Source organism: Gekko japonicus, unplaced genomic scaffold, assembly GCF_001447785.1.
Source record: "Gekko japonicus isolate JY-2015 unplaced genomic scaffold, Gekko_japonicus_V1.1 scaffold748, whole genome shotgun sequence".
NCBI classification, from domain to species: Eukaryota; Metazoa; Chordata; class Lepidosauria; order Squamata; family Gekkonidae; genus Gekko; species Gekko japonicus.
In genome coordinates this window covers 394516-409061 of record NW_015164206.1, presented here as the reverse complement: position 1 = coordinate 409061, position 14546 = coordinate 394516, and the positions used below count along the sequence as shown (strand labels likewise).

General features: G+C 46.5%; 1 protein-coding gene across 1 annotated transcript in view; it reads left to right on the top strand.

Moving 5' to 3' along the window:
• The window catches only part of LOC107108024 (aldose reductase-like), a 32785-nt gene that overhangs the window by 2852 nt on the left and 15387 nt on the right, over positions 1–14546 (top strand). The window contains exons 2-4 of the mRNA XM_015408407.1: positions 7384–7551; positions 10515–10631; positions 13412–13489. Coding sequence (XP_015263893.1) covers positions 7384–7551; positions 10515–10631; positions 13412–13489 — 363 coding nt within the window. The remainder of the gene's footprint in view (positions 1–7383; positions 7552–10514; positions 10632–13411; positions 13490–14546) is intronic.

Genomic DNA, 14546 nt, shown 5'->3' with positions numbered 1-14546 from the left:
ACTACAATTACTCCAGACAACACAGATCAGTTCTCCTGGAGAAAATGGTTGTTTTGGAGGATGGGCTGTACAGTATTATACCTCGCTGAGGTCCCTCCCCTCCCCAAACCCCGGCCTGCCCAGGCTGCACCCCCAAAATCTCCAGGCATTTCCCAGCCCAGAGCTGGCAACCCTACAGGTGGGGCCTGGAGATCTCCTAAAATTACAACTGATTCCCAGATTATATAGACCAGTTCACCTGGAGAAAATGGCTGCTTTGGACAGCGGACTCTATGGCATTATGCTTTGCTGAGGCTCCTCCCCCCCTTGAAACCTGTCATCTCCAGGTTCCGCCCCCCCCCCAAATCTTCAGGAATTTCCTAAATCTTGAGTAGGCAGCCTTATTTATTCATGTTTACTGGAAAGAAAAAAAATGGCAGTTCAGTGTGCGTTTGACTTGGTTATGCTGCTTTCAAGGAGAATACGAAAAACAGCCCCGCCTTTACCCTTGGAGTGCTGCCAATGGCATTTTTGGAGTCGAAACGCTAAAAAGAAACCATTTATTTAAAAGCAGAACTTCATGTTCCTTTTCCCTAATTGACAGAAATATTATACTCTTTTAAAAAATTACACATAGAATGTGTTAGCCAAATTGCCTTATTTTATTACTAAACTTAGGGAATTATAAATATTGGATGGCAAGGCATAAAATTTGGGATCATAACCTGTGTATACGGGAGTCAGAATTCCCAGAGCCCTTGAATAGACGCAGAGACTGTGTAGCTAAAGTAACAATTTCTTTACTAAATGTTCTTGAAGCATACAAACAATAATCAAACATTCACACACACAATACAGAACTAAGAATACAGAGTTGAAAGCAGAGGTCATTTCGGGGGGAATCGCAGTTCCCCCGGGTGAGGTGCGGGGGGCGGGGCACACGATGAAGCCCCGCCCCCTGCTTCCGGCCGCCCCGCTTCCGGCCCTCATTCAGCCAGGAGGAGGCAGGAGAGGAGGGAGGGTAAGTTGCTTCCTCCCCGCCTCTCCCCACCCCTGCCTGCCTGGGGCCAGGGAGGACCTTGGCGGGGCTTCCTCGCACTCCCGCCGGCCTTGCAGGTCCACCGCCGGGCCCCTGATGTCAGGGGGTGGGGCATATGCTAATGAGTTATGCTAATGAGTTCCCCTAGCTCTTTTTCTATGAAATGACCCCTGGTTGAAAGGATAGCAACATTTGCATGTGCAGGAAATGCCGTTGAGGGGTGATACTTTACCCGTCCGATGGGACACTTGGATCATGCAGCAAAAAATAAAAACACAACAAGGGGGAAGGGATCATGAGTTGACCAACAACACACATATGGACTGATTCCAAACCGGCCGAGAATGGAACACAAAAAGGCAGGGTGTGGCTCCCCTTGGCCACAGTGTGTATCCCATAATCCAGCATCGGGCACTTCTCTAGGGCTACAGTTCTGTCCATCGCCCTGGCACACACTTTTCACAGTCCAGCCAAGCAGTCATATTAAAGAGTCTTTAAGAATGCCATCTGAAGTGGCTGCATGGCAACAAATGCTTGGGACAAATAGTGAATTATGTACTCAAGGAACAGCTAGGTTAACTGGAGATAAAGTTTCTAGTTGTGCTTCTGTTTATATTCCTGGGGCTGCTCTCGTTTTATTCCAAATGACGGGTGTGTGCGCACACATCCGCTTTTTGTACAGGCCTACTCCACCCCCAGCCAAACAAGATATGAGAACTTCAGAGGGAAAGTAAAAAATGAAAAATGCCTACTGTGTACTCATTAGCGGCCTGAATAGCTCTGATCAGCTCAGTCTCATCAGAGAATGGAAGTTAAGTTAGTTCCTGTAATTTTGTGAATTTGTTGAGCAATTTGTGTCCAGAATTGTTGAGCAGATGGACAGGACTTGGTTCCCAGCAGTGGAATATCTCGTAGACGAAGAAGTGATTCCAAACAACTCTTATTACAAAGATCTGTTATATTTTTAAAAGGCTCTTACGGGTGGAGAATGTTGATTATTGCATGGTATTAATTTGTGTTCTGAATGTACTATTGAATATATTGTTCAGAATAATAATAATAATTTTAAAAACTTATTAAAAAAAAAAAGAGAGAGAGAATGGAAGTTAAGCAGGTTTGGCCACAGGTAGTACTTGGATCGGAGACCACCAAGGAAGACTGGGAATAATCTATTGCCTTGAAACCCCATAATCCTGGGGTCGCTGTGAGTCAGTTGTGACTTGACAGTACACAATTCTTTTCTTTACTTTTTGGTATCCTTTTGCAATTTGTGTGTGTGCACGCACGTGTGTGTGTGTGTGGCCATGCCTGGAAATCATGGTGACCTCTGGCGACTCCTGTTCCTCCTGGGGCATGGAGGATGTTCAGAGAAGTGGCTTGATAGCCTGCCTCTGCCTCCTGACCCTGGTATTCTTTGGAGGTCTCCCATCCAAGTACTTGCCAGGATGGGCCCTGCTTAGCTTCCACGCTCTGGTGAGATTGGGCTTGCCTGGGCTATCCAGGTCAGGGCAGTATGCAGTTAATTTCTTAATCCAAAAAAACAAATTCTCATCTCTATATTCACTTGAGATCTCTTGAACTCTGTACATTGAGAAAGCATTTGATCTTTTATCCAGAAGTACTTGGATAACTTTGTGATATTTTTACTGGTTGACAAATCTTTGTAAACCAGTGTTTCTGGATTGTTGGATGACTGCTGCCAGTATTTTTCCCCCCTATTAATATTCTGACTGCAGTTAGCAAATCCCAAACCATTCCATGAAATTAGTTTGTTTTAAAACCCTTGCGAAACTTCCAGAAGGCTGTAATACAGAGGCAAAATCTGCTCGGTCATTTGTGCAGTGATGTTTATAATTTTATCCCCAAAAGTCTGATGCTGACATATTCCAACCATATAGGTAAAAAACCCCACCAGTTCTGGAAGACACCTATTTTAAACTATGTTAGTCTAAAAATAGTTCTGTTGTACAAATTAAATAGAGCCAATAAATAGTGCCAATAGGAAGGGAAAGAAATAGTGCCAATAAAAATTACAGTGTTGTGTACACAAATTTGGGGTGGGGTGGGGTGGAATCTTTCTGATTGCCTGTATAAACATTTCCGTTGGGCGGTGAAAGGCTGAAGAGAAGGGATAGGTACTGGGAAATTTCATGGATGAGGAGAGTATACTATCATGGCATACAGGAGGAACTATGTTAGCTGATTTAAACTGTTGTATGCCGTGTGCAGCTAAAGTTGACAGCCATTGCCTAGCAACCAGCAGGAGGCGGGGGGGGGGGGATGACATTGCACCATGTTAGATCGCCACTAACAAAGATCCGGAGAGTGATTTCAGCAAAGTGAATCAGCTTTATTGAAGTAACGAACAAGCACTCAAACGCATTCATAACCAGAACAGATTTACATTGGGAGCTAGGCTCCTTTTAAACATTCCCCGGGCTAACATAGCCACGCCTATTTACAACAAATAACCAATGGGGTTATTCGGATAAGGACCAATAAGCATTCTTCCCGCTCGGGGAATGAGTCCTTCTCAGATTGGTCGCTTGTTGTAGAGCGACCAATAGCATTCTAGTGTGTAGGAGCCTTCATCCGTCTCAAGCTTAACATGGGAGGTGAATGAGACGATTCATGTAAGCGATTTTCAATACTTTACACACCATTTGTACGCCATCACTTCTGATGCAAACCTGGAAGTGATGTCACTCCTTTACTGTGCCATTTTACCATAGGATTGGGGGGAGGGGGATGCCAGAGCATCGCTTTCGTGTCTGGTCCAGATGTGACAGCATGACAACACACACGCCCCACCTCTTCTGCCACCAAACGGGTGAAAACAGCAGGCGGATGATGAGAGGTCTCCTGCCACATGTGCCCTACCTCACCCAGCACACACGCGCAATGAGATACAGTACAGCTATTAATATTAAATATCTAACAGTAGCCTTTTTAATTACCAGATTACTTCTGCACATATCAGGTTCTCTCTCGACACTGCTGTTGGACGTTAGCCAGCCCTGGTACACTTGGGGGGAGGGGAAAGCCTGCCAGCTTTCTCCTCAGCATGAGGCAGACTCCCTCCGGCGAGGGAGTGAGATCGCCAAGGCGCCTGGAAGAGAGCGAGTGGGTGTGGAGAGCAGGGAGAAAAAGCATCACCCCACTGTGGCCAGCTTATTCTCTTCCTGGGTGGTTAACATGGTGGTGGTTTTATTCTCTCGTCTTTGTGGCCGGGTTGCTCTCCTCCCGCCAGATGCAAGAATGAGAATACGGATGATGCAGAGAACGTGTATGGCAGGCAGACGTTTCAGGGGATTGTCCTTTCCATCCCTGGCGCAGTGTCCACCGCTCATGGAGTCTTTCCTCTTACCTATCCTCCAGTCCCTCCAGCTTTTCAGGGTGGGACGCACCTACCAGCCACAAGCCCTACTGGGCACTGGTCTAGCTTTATATTTTCTTGGGATTTGGGACAGGTGCCATTTTGAGGAACAGTGCGCAGAAGAGCCACAGGTGGCACTGAGTGATTATCCCTGCTCTGGCCTCAGTCACCAGCTAGAGAAATAAGGGATGTTGGGAAGTTTTACCTTGTCACTTCCTGGAAGAAAATCATGGGAAGGAGACGACCGGCGTGGCCCAGCCATCAACTAATGAAGCAACAAACTCAGGGAGCTTTCTTCCCCTTCCCTGACAGAAATAGTCCTACTTCAACTGCCAGTCACCCTGAGGCTGGAGAAGAAAGGGGAAAGCCAAGGCCGGCCTTTGTCACTGCCCGTAATATTGTAGGATAGATACACCGCTACAGCACATTAATTCCAATGAGGTCGGCCTGGCCCAGCTGCATTATGAATTCTAAATGTCCAGCTGATCTCCCTTCCTCTATTTCCCCCCCCCCTTTACTTTCCTCTCCTTGTATGTCTTTGTCTTTTTAAATTGTCCACCTGTCTAGTTATTGATGTAAGCCATTTTGGGGAGACATTTGTCAGAAAAGTGGGATATAAATAATACATAGGGTTGGATCCAGCCTGCTTTTCTGCTGGTGAAAAAGGAAGGAGGGTTTTCCCTTTGATCCCTCCCAAAGGGCTTTTTTTGGGGATCGTGGGTCCAGAATAGATAAAAGTCATGGGGGACAGGGGCTATAATAAGGAGGGGAATTGGGGGAGAATGAGTGAAAAAGCTGTCTGGATCTAACCCGGAGAGATAGTAACTGTGACTGAAGAATGGAGAATTGAGAAAGAATGTCGGGATGAAGGAAGGGACAAGTGTATCAGGTGCTGCATGGAAGGGGCAGATAAAGGAAAGAGGCATAAATAGAGAAAGGGTCTTTGGCCCAAACCTGAACTGAATGGCTTTCCGTGGGGAAGATTTATGAAGATGCACGAACTCTTTCAGACCTGTCTGCTGTTATCTGCTGTTCTCAGGACCCTGTGGTCAAAAACCCTGTGTCCCCCCCCCCCCAAGCTTACAAGCGTGGTTTGAAAATAGTGGATGCAACAATCTCTTCCTGGTTCTGTTCTTGACATTTCCTTCCTGGTAGGCAGGTGGCATGGTTTACCATACACAGCACACTAGTTGCCCATGCTTCAGCCTGATTTAGTTAATAATCTGCATCGTATATAAAATAAAGAACTAAAGGGGGGAAATTGTTCCTTCTGGCAACCTGTAATCTTTTCTTTGCTGTTTGTCCCTCTCAACAAATTAGAGTCGCAGAGCAACCCCGGAAGGCGAATAACTGCCATTGATTAGTGGTGACAGGGAATCAGCTAGACAGAGTCTCTGTCTGTAGGGACCATCTGTCCTTATCAGTGTCTACTTCTGGTTCCTCTGTCTTAGAATAACACTGCAGCCTTCAGCTTTTAAGGGTGGGGTCTAGACGTCCTTTGTTGAATGGGCCTGCACAGTAATTGCTTTTGGTTGTTTATCCCTGAGGTGTAGCAAGGCAGGTCTAGACTAAAAGTTCCAGCAAGCACTCAATAGCTGAAGCCTGCTTGTGGAAATAATCACAGCTTTCTGCGGCCCCCTTGTGAAATGAAAAGTTCACGCTCAGCAGGCTTCAAGACAGGTTTACCTCATGCAGGGCCGGCCCCAGGTTTTTTTACACACTAGGAGGCTACCTTGTGGTCCCCCCCCCCAGGCAAAGCTACCTTGTGGCGCCCCCCTCCCCATGCTGGACCTGTGTGCACGGAAGGAGAAGGAGCCCCCTCGCCTTCTCCAGAGAGACCAGCCAGCAGCCCCCTCCGGGGAGGGGGATCGGGAGCGAAAGGGTGGCACAGCTGGTGTGCCAAGGGGCGGGCGGGGAGGTGCTTCCCAGCAGCTCGCTCCCCGGTGCTGCCGCTCTCCCTCCCTGCAAACGGACGGGGCGCCCAGGTCCCTGCAGCCGCCAGGACGCGACTCCTTGTGGCGAGTTGAGCAGGGCTTTTGGCAAGGCAGGGGGCGGGGCGGCAGGCCAGTGCGGCGCCCCCTTTCAGGGGCTGGTCTAGGCTACTGCCTAAAATTGTCAGTGATGGGCCAGCCCTGACCTCATGTGCCTCTAGGATACACATTTTTATTTTCCGTGATAGAACACACTCCAAGAACGCCTGTGTGAGGCTACCACACCCACTTCTTTTAAGTCTCTCCTCAAATATACCTTCTTCCTTAATATCTTTGGCGTGCTTCCCTTAGCCCCTCTCCCCTGCTGAAGCTAAGTGTAAGAACAGGCAGCAAGAGTGAACATGTGTCCTTTCCCACATGTTTATCTCTGCCTTCAGCTTTCTCCTTTCCAGGTTGGAGCCCTCAACACCATCTAGTATGGCCCTAATTGGCACATTCTTTGTTATAACTCACTATTCTTTTTGCCTGTGCACTTAGAATCATTTCTCTCTTGGCCTCAGAAACCTCTGATTAGGTACTCAGATCGCATTTCAAGGTTGTACAGGAACACCAAGTCGCAATTAAAATGGCCTTTTAAAAAGGTAGCTTCTGTACAGCCAATGGAGACAATGGAGTCCCAAGTTTTTTCTTTCATATATGATGCAGATAGTTAACTAAATCATTGTTGACTTTGCTGTGCACACAAAGCTGCTGTATATGGTGTTAGAGACCATTGGTCTATCAAAGTCGGTATTATCTACTCTGACTGGCAGCCGTTATCCAGGATCTTAGGTGGACCTCGGTCACATCACCTGCTACCTGAGCCTTTTTAAGTGGGAATGCTGGGGATTGAACCTGGGACCTTCTGCATGCAAAGCAGTTGCTCTGCCTCTGAACCAGGGCACCTCCAGGCTCCTGTGCCTGGGGCAGAACTATTAGAAAAGGTTTGGAGTGAAACGAAGATGTTTGACAAGATAACCAAATGAGGAATTTGAACAGGGTTTCTCTTGATTGTGAAGTCTCCCCCAGGGAAAGTAGCCGATGCAGTGAAGAAGGCCATCGCTGTGGGATATCGCCACTTTGACTGCGCCTACGTATACCAGAACGAAGATGAAGTTGGCAGTGGGATCCAAGAGAAAATCAAGGCAGGCGTTGTGAAGCGCGAGGACTTGTTTGTTGTCAGCAAGGTATTTATTTTATGTTATTTAAATCTGTGCCCCTTTGCTATGCTGGTTTACCTACAGTGCAGCCCCAGTCAGAGTTGTTTCTTAGATGTCAACTCTGCTAGGATTGCACTGTTCGAAGCTTATACCCTGTCTTTCTAAAGCGAGATCTTCAAGGCAGCTCGCAAAAGTTTAAAAAGCAGAATGTAAGGTTAAAAAAATCATAATGAAATTTTTAAAAATCAGAAAGATAAAAACTGTCTGTATCACAGCCAAATGAGCAAAATACCTACATAGGAAAAATCCCTGCTGCTGAAAGGAGATCAGAAGCAAAATCCTCTCTGGAAAAAACTGAAAGTGACTCACAACAAGATAGAATGCAGAACAGCCAGTGTGCTTGGAAACAGCAGCCACATTTTTAAGATCAACACATTTCAAGGCCTCAGAAGGCACGCTAAAAACTTTCCTGCAGACTTCTAGACATTTCCAAAGCAGACCTGATAGATCTGGCTGCAGAAAAAAATAGCCTCCTTGCAATGACATTCAATGCAGCAAACTCTTGCATTTGTACAGGCCTTCTTGGAAATGAAGCTGTGGAGGAGGGAAAACACTTGTGATTTTGTAAACAGACACTGGTTTGGAATGTAATTGCTATGCTTTTTGTTACAGCAGTGTGGGGTTTTACTTTACCCCTAAAATTAGAGAGCACGGGGAATTCCTTTAATGTGTCTATTGGTGTCGAAGATGAGGATTTTTTTAAAAAACGGGGGACAGGGGAAGGAAAGGTTTGGCCCATAAGGCTTGTGGTTATCTACTGAACAATCGAGTGTGACAAATCTTTTTGGACATGACTTATTGAGATTATTCTATTGTGTAGGAATAGATGGTCAGGCTGTTAATTTGTTTTTAAACTTTTCTGTGTTACAGCTCTGTGTTGTCCAGACCTTTGCGAGTCTCTGCTTCGTATAGTAAAACATAATACATTCGAGAGTCAGCCTGGTGTAGTAGTAAGAGTGTCGGACAAGGATATGGGATATCAGGAAAAACTTTTTCACAATTAGAGTGGCTCAAAGGTGGAATCAGCTGCCTAGGGAGGTGGTTAGCTCCCCTTCAGTGGCAGCTTTCAAGAAGAGGCTGGTAGATGGTCTGTATGGCCCCTTCCAACTCTATGGTTCTATGAGAGATGCAGGTTCAAATACTCTGCCATAGAAGCTCAGTGGGTAATCTTGGGCCAGTCACATTCTCTCAGGCTAACCTACCTCACAGGGTTGTTGTGAGGATAAAATGGAGGAAAGGAAGGTGGTCACGGCTTTGGGTCCCCATGAGGGAGAAAGGCAGGGAATAAATTAAGTAAATAAAATAAATACGTAAAATAAAATCCGAGTCGGTGTGGTTCTGAAAATTTTCTGCAAAAGGCAGCTCTGCTGTTCCAGAAATAAGAGCGCTTGCTAGACACATGACTTTCCTGAACGTTTGGCTCTGGGTTGTCCATCACAAACCAGCCACCAGACCTTCTTGCTACACTGTAGTGGAAACCTTCAAGCTTTCTAGACCTGGGACCCTCCCAAAACCTCAGGTGGCAGCGCAGGATCCACTGAATTGCAAGTGCATGTCGGGAACTTGCGTGACATCACAGTCATGTGACGGGAAGAAGAGGAGCTGGAGTCTCTGATGCTGTGTGTGCTAAAAAGGAATCCTGTGCACTGCTGCGTGGACTGGATTTGGTATCTACTGCTCACCCTGGTATGCATGCGAAGAGGAAGAGGAGAGGAGAAGGAGATTGGATTTATACCCCTCCCCTCCCTTCACTTTGGAGTCTCGGAGCGGCTTACAAACTCCTTTCCCTTCCCCTCCCCACAACAGACACCCTGTGAGGTAGGTGGGGCTGAGGGAGCTCTCTCTCGAGAACAGCCCTGATAGAACTATGGCTTGCCCAAGGTCATCCAGCAGCTGCTAGTGGAGGAGTGGGGAATCAAACCTGGTTCTCCCAGATTAGAGTCTGCACACATAACCACTACACCAGAGGGGGGGCTATGGTACCCATGGTCTCTGCATATTCACATTAGCAGCAGGCCTTTCCAAAAGGAAGCAAAAAGGCAGCTCTTTGGGGGATCGCTACCCAGCAAGTGGCGCTCTGTAATTCCAAGCTGTAGGTTGAAGTGTTTTATTAATGCAATCCAGTGGCCAGGTCGTATGGTAGACCTCTCACTCGGGAAAAGACTGTGGGCTACACTAAATATCTTTGGAGTGAACAATGATTTCTCTCGGCCACATGACCACGGAAACGTCTTCGGACAGCGCTGGCTCTTCGGCTTTGAAACGGAGATGAGCACCGCAACCCTAGAGTCGGATTCGACTGGCTTTCGAGCAAGGGAAACCTTTACCTTTACCTAAAATTAGGGAGCATGGGGAATTCCTTTAATGTGTCTATTGGTGTCGAAGATGATTTAAAAAAAAACGGCGGACAGAGGGGAAGGAAAGGTTTGGCCCGTAAGGCTTGTGGTTATCTACTGAACAATCGAGTGTGACAAATCTTTTTGGACATGACTTATTGAGATTATTCCATTGTGTAGGAACAGATGGTCAGGCTGTAATTTGTTTTTAAACTTTTCTGTGTTACAGCTCTGTGTTGTCCAGACCTTTGTGAGTCTCTGTTTTGTTTAGTAGTGGAGGAGTGGGAATCAAACCTGGTTCTCCCAGATTAGAGTCTGCGCACTTAACCACTACGCCAGAGGCGGGGCTATGGTGCCTATGGTCTCTGCATATTCACATTAGCAGCAGGCCTTTCCAAAAGGAAGCAAAAAGGCAGCTCTTTAGGGGATCGCTACCCAGCAAGTGGCACTCTGTAATTCCAAGCTGTAGGTTGAAGTGTTTTATGAATGCAATCCAGTGGCCAGTTCATATGGTAGGCCTCTCACTCGGGAAAAGACTGTGGGCTACACTAAATATCTTTGGAGTGAACAATGATTTCTCTCCCCTCTCCGCAGCTTTGGTGCACATTCCATGAAAAACACCTGGTGAAGGGGGCATGCAAGACCACCCTGACATCCCTGAAGTTGGATTACCTGGACCTCTACCTAATTCACTGGCCTGTGGGATTCAAGGTATTTTATTGTTATTTATTTATTTTATTTTTGTATACCCCGCCCTCCCCACGAACAGGCTCAGGGCGGCTTACAAGAGGGCAAAATATGCCCATACATCACTACTATCTGATCCTTTTTAACTGGAGATGCCGGGGATTGAACCTGGGACCTTCAGCATGCACCAAGCAGGTACTATTGAGCTATGGCCCTCTCCCAACATGGCAGTTACACATATCAGGAGGATCTCTGTGCTTTTGCCATCTTCCCAGTATGCATACTCTGTAACATTTGAAAAGGGCTATGTCAGATCCCATAAGGGTCACCCCTTGGAAGCTGCAAGCCTCTAATCTTGTGGCCTCGCAGAGCGCCTCTTAAAACTGGGTGACGGTACGAGCAGGATTAACGGAGGATCAATTCATAAGTTACTACTAGACAACAAAGCTAAAAATGGAACCTCCATGTTCACAGGCTGTGTAGCTGATAATCAGATAATGGAAACTGACAAAGATGACTTGGGACCACTGTTTGTGTTGGGTTAACTGGTATGGTTAGTCCAGTACCCGCTAGTTAGCAGGGTGCTTTAAATAAAGCTGCAAACACAGGAGCTTCTTCTCACCAGTTTACCCAGCTTACAAAGCTACACAGAGCCACATTGCAAGTTTAAGACTAAAACTAGTCACTCTAGAACTACGATTTAGATAGGAAAGCTTAGAGATAATAATACTTTCAATTTAGGATCAAGATAGGATAGCATTCCAGTCTAGATAACTAAGGATGGACTCAGATGGTGAGAGGCCATCTGTGTCATATTGCTAAGATGAGGACAGCATGTCCTCCCTCCGTGCGTGCAGGGAGAAGGGAGAGTTGTGGGAGAGGATGAACAGAAGGAAGGAAGTTTCCCTGAGAATACAATCTGCATATCAAAGGGGACAGTGGCAGAAGAGTAAACACAGGAAGGAAGCTTGGTGTTTGCCCTCTCTAGCTGTCTGACTCTGTTGCCACATAGTCTGGAAGCTGAGGCAGGGGACAGTGTCCAGTCCGTCACTTCCAACAACTTGAACCAGAGTGCCAAATTAGCTGGGCTTTGTTGTGATCCAGCAAAAGAATTGTATGTGTTCTTAGTAGGTGGTTCTCCTGCGATAGGTTGTAATGAGTCTGCGCACCTCTATATCTGTAGACCCTCCATGATGGCGAAGAGCATCAAGAAATGAGCTAAGAGAACATTCCATCTGCTGGCAGGAATATGCTAAAGCAGGGCTGTCAAACATAAGGCCCGGGGGCCGGAACTGGCCTGCCCAGGGCTCTTACGCGAGCCACTAGCAACTGGTGCAAGGGAAGGGAGACTGCTCAGGTGGAAGTAGGCAGAGCCACTCCAATTGTGGCTTCAGCATGGCAGAACAACCTTGTCTGCAGCAGTCAATCAGCGTGGGAATGTCTGGCTCTTCAGTCCGCCCATACGGGTTTTCCTGTGCACCCCCCTCCCAGCCCATGGGGCCTTGAAATGAGGATACAACAACTTGGAGCTTTCCAGCTGCTGTCTTTTATACAGTGTATGTCTCCAGTACCTGGCATTATGTCTTATGGCACACATGGCCTGGCCCAACAAAGTGACATTTATGTCAGATCTGGCCCTTGTAAGAAATGAGTTCGACACCTCTGCGCTAAAGAGTCTGAAAGGATCCTTTTAATAATTTCAGAGTGTGCCCCGTTGTGGCCGAACCATGCATGGTGGAGACTCAGTGGAGTCTGAATCTAGATTTTACAAAGATCATATTTCTAGCAGGGAAGTGTTTGAAAACCACTGGCTAATTCTTTCTGCTTTGGTGGTAAAAGGGAAGGAGTCTGGTTGACTCTTCTTTGGTCAAGAGACCTTCACTTGACAAACTTTCCCGTTGCTCTTAGGGTTTGGTATTAGTTTAGTATATTAGATTTCTAGGCTGTCTCTGGAAGCCAGGGGAAGGGCTGTGGTGATCCTGTCAGGTATGTTAGTGTGAAATATTACCTTTGCCTGCTGTCCCAGCCTCATGAACAATGTTCCCTCTTAGCTGTGGAGTCTTGTGAGCAAAAATTCTATTTTGTGAGCTACGGGCATTAAAGTTGTGAGCGAGTGACTTGGCTACTGCATAAAATTAGTTTGCTCTGGAGCCATCCTTCCTGAGCTAAGACAAAAATGTGTGAGCTGGAGGCTGAAAAACTGTGAGCTAACTCAGCTTAGAGGGAACACTGCTCATGAATACTTATAACTGAAGATTGGCAGTCTGACGTCTGTTTCAGCTGCCTTCTGGATTTAGAGCAAAAAGTTAAAATGGTTAGTTGCCTTATTGGTTGTATGACTTAGAGGTCAGAAAGTCACCGGCTCTTTCTCTGGGGTTGGAGGAAGTCAGGTAGCTATGCCTCCCTTTGGAAGAGTGCAAGATCAATCCTTAGCGTCTCTTAAAGAAGTCGTTCCCGACCTTTTCAAGTACAAAAGGACCCCTTTCTAACATTAAAAAAAAAATCAGTGGACCCCTCTACATGGTAGTAGCTGTACTATTAGTATCCTTTTATTGAGAAAATACATGACAGAAAGATCAAAATGACTATGTTTAGTGTACATATGTATTTGCAGACCCATTGCAATAACCTGTGCCCCCCCCCCGGGTCCTCAGTGCTCCCCCCCCACACACACACATAGGAACCATTGTCTTAAAGGATCTTTGCATTTTAGGATTGGGAAAGACCAGTAGTCTGACTTGGTATGAATACATCTTCATGTGTTTACCGTAAAACATACTTAAGTTTGTGCCTTGTGTTGACAGGCTGGCGATGATCTGTTTCCTGCCGATGACAAAGGCATGACCATACCCAGCAACACAAACATCCTAGACACCTGGGAGGTATGTTCACCTGCGATCAAAAGTTTCTGATTGCTTTGTGTAATTGTTTGTGTGTCCGGTCTTGGCATTGCTTGCGACTATTCCATTACAAATGTTCCAGATTTGTATTTATTATTGGCATTGCTTGCGACTATTCCATTACAAATGTTCCAGATTTGTATTTATTAAGATTGTGGGGGATTCCGTGCTTGGGCAACCAACCAGCACTGCAGTTTTCCACTCCCCAGTAAGTCAGAGGTAAAAAAACACCTGGGGGAGGAGGGTACCTTCTCTGGCATATCTAGAACGACGTATATGGAAAGCAGTTCACTTGTAAATTTGGACGGAGGCCTCATTCCACACACTGGCCATGAAAGTCTAGCTGCCCTGTGAGAGTGATTCCTTTCACATGGGGAGAGTTTCCCATTGTGCTCTCACTGGCTGTAATGCAGTGACAATAGAGATTCCACACAGAAATATTCTCTGTGGTATCCCCTGATGTCCAGTTCTCCTCACCATTACAGAGCTTTTTACTGGCCAGCCAGAGCAGACACAACAAATTTACCTTTATTTATTTATCTGTACTCTGCCACTCTTTCGACAAGTGAGGCTCGGAGTGGCTTGCATCAAAGTAAAATATAATTCAATAAGCAATCTAAAAGGCAGTAATAATAAATATATTGACACAATTTAAAACCAGCTATATAAATCTCCTGTTGAACGTGGCTGCATCAAACAGCCCAAGAGTAAAACGATCCAGTGGAAACAATACGAGAACTGCAAGACATACGTGGAGAGCTTTGGGAACATAGGATGTTGGGTGGAGCAGTGAAACTATTCAGTTTGCATATTGGGCAGAGTGTGTGTAGGACTGACTGGAAGTGGGGGGGGGGAACAGTAGTGTGTGGAGCATGAGGCCTGGTCTCGCCAAGGACTGGATTGCTGAAAGGCCTCAGCCGAAGGAAGTTTTTGTCTGGTGGAGGCCCTCCCTTTATGAAATCACTTCCTGTGGCGGGCTTAGCCCTCAGTTCGAATTAGCCTTTGAATTGAAGACCCTGAGAACTGTCCGCTCCCCCCA